This window comes from Dipodomys ordii, unplaced genomic scaffold, assembly GCF_000151885.1.
Source record: "Dipodomys ordii isolate 6190 unplaced genomic scaffold, Dord_2.0 Scaffold68, whole genome shotgun sequence".
Taxonomy (NCBI): Eukaryota; Metazoa; Chordata; class Mammalia; order Rodentia; family Heteromyidae; genus Dipodomys; species Dipodomys ordii.
The window spans coordinates 82,304-84,580 of record NW_012267284.1 but is presented as its reverse complement, the minus strand read 5'-3'; the positions used below and the strand labels follow the sequence as shown (position 1 = coordinate 84,580).

The 2,277-nt window shown below is 45.8% G+C and overlaps 1 protein-coding gene across 1 annotated transcript in view; it reads left to right on the top strand.

Moving 5' to 3' along the window:
* The window catches only part of Cks2 (CDC28 protein kinase regulatory subunit 2), a 96,015-nt gene that overhangs the window by 81,060 nt on the left and 12,678 nt on the right, over positions 1–2,277 (top strand). Inside the window, exons 2-3 of the mRNA XM_013023369.1 lie at positions 165–332; positions 1,919–2,079. Coding sequence (XP_012878823.1) covers positions 165–332; positions 1,919–2,079 — 329 coding nt within the window. The remainder of the gene's footprint in view (positions 1–164; positions 333–1,918; positions 2,080–2,277) is intronic.

Here is a 2,277-nt window from a genome sequence, read left to right as displayed (position 1 = left end):
GGGGCTGGGGCGGAGCCGAGCCCGGGCCGGACGGGGAATCGCCGCCGCGAACGTGGCGGCTTTCAGCACCCAGCGGCGCACGCCGCCCCGGACCGACCCGAAGGCTTGGCGTGGACTCTGGGCTCCTTTGCTTAGTTACTTGTGGCACTTTGGGGACGGTGAAGGCTGGCGTGGCTGCGCCAGGGAGGAGAGGCCGTGCGGGAACCCGAGCCGAGTGGCGTCAGGGAGGGAGAAGGGGACGCTTCCGGCCGCTCAGCCCGGCCGGATGTGGTGCGCAGCCCCAACTCGGGGACCAAAGTAGTCTCCGCCAACCCTTGGGGCCTCCGGCCTCGGTAACCACTGCGTTGCCTTCTGGGCAAGTACGCCACCCTTGGCCCAGTGGTGACCTTGCTTTGCTGCCCCCATTAGTTTAGATTTCCAAGAATGTTGTTGGAGAAGTTAGGATGTTTAGATTGAGTGACCTTCCCCCCCTGCCCCCACCCCCGCCCTGCTCCCCTTCCTTGCCCCAAACTATGGAGGAAAGTGGCTTTCTTTTGGCCAGTGTTATGAATTTGTACTAACTTGTAAGCCTTTATACTTCTAGGTAGAAAAACCTAGTTTCTAAATCACCTTAACCAGGAGCCCAGGCGGTCAGTATCCAGTGGTAGGCAACGTTGTAAATTGCATTATCTTTCTAAAACTTGGCAGACTTAAATTTCTAAGTTTTTAGCATAAGGGTGCTGGTACTGGGGCTCGAACTCAGGGCCAGAAAGTTCCCCGTAGCTTTTGTGCTCAAGGCCAGCGTTCTGGGACGACCATAGACTTACTTGTAGCTCTTTTGGTGGTTAGAGATAACCAGTCTGGATAAAAGTCTCAAGTATGTTCCTGCCTCAGCTATCTTCAGACTGCTGTCCTCAGTTCTCAGCCTCCTGAGGTAGCTAGTTTTACAAGTATGAGCCATCAATGTCCAGCTGTTTACGTTTCTTTTAAAACATAGTATTAATGTTTATACTAAGATAGTTTCTAAGCATTGTCAGCAGTACTCTTATTTTCAGATTTAATATAGTCAAAAACCTCTGGATAGTCACTAAATCGGAAATTACTAAGATGTTGTGTGTGGTAAAGTACATAAGAAACTCTTGGTGTATCTGAAATTATTCTAATTTTCAAGTGCTTCACCACTGGAATGCTTCCCCAGTCCTTTATCCACTAAATTGCCTAGAATAGCCTCAAAACTTTGTCCTGCCCAGTCTTCCCAGTAGCTGAGATTATAGGCATTTGACAACATGCTGAGTATGAGCTAGGCTGAATACACCAAGCTATTTACTACCTTTAAGAATGAATGGAATATATGTTTTCTGTGGTATATTGTCCTGTAAATTTCAAAGGTTAGTATTAATGAACAACCTATACTTTCCATTTTGTGTTTGTAAAATTAATTTCCTAGTCTTATGCTTAATTTCCATAAGATAGTAATAAATTGGCATGATTGTGTTTGAAAATTGTCCATGAAGTATTAGTATCCCCACATGAAATTGACTAAAATTTTTCCTATTATAATCAAATCCTGATAGATCATGTTTACTGGTTTATACAAATGATACACATGATGTAACTTTTTGTATGTGTCTTATTTAACTTAGGGCCTGGGGCTTGCTTACGCATACTTCCTGGTCTTTATTTTTACGTTGATCATTTTAGAGAGAGTCCCATCTCCTACCTGTCCTATTTTTACACATCCTGTGGTAGCTGGAATGATGGGCATACACCACCATAGCTCCATTGAGAGGCTCTTACTTGGCTAGGGAAGACTGTGCTGTGGTGTTCAGCTCTTGAGAAGTTCTTCCCCATAGGCCAAGCTGGCCTTGAAGCCATGATCCTCCTGGTCTTTACCTTTCCAAGTGCCACTGGTGCAAATAAAATGATAACTGTAAGAAAGACATAGCACTAATGCTTGGCTGTCTGTTACTAGGCATGTCATGTTACCCAGAGAACTTTCTAAACAAGTACCCAAAACTCATCTGATGTCTGAAGAGGAGTGGAGGAGACTTGGTGTCCAACAGAGTCTTGGCTGGGTTCATTACATGATCCATGAGCCAGGTAAGTTCTGCTTTAAAAATTGTTAATTGAATTAATAGTGGTCAGGTTTTTTTTTGGGGGGGGGGTCTGGTCGTTGGGCCTGAACTGTGGGCCTGGATGCTGTTCCTCAGCTCTTAAGCTCAAAGCTAGCGCTCTACCACTTGAGCCACAGCGCCACTTCTGGCTTTTTTCATTTTGCTTATGTGGTGCTGAGGAATC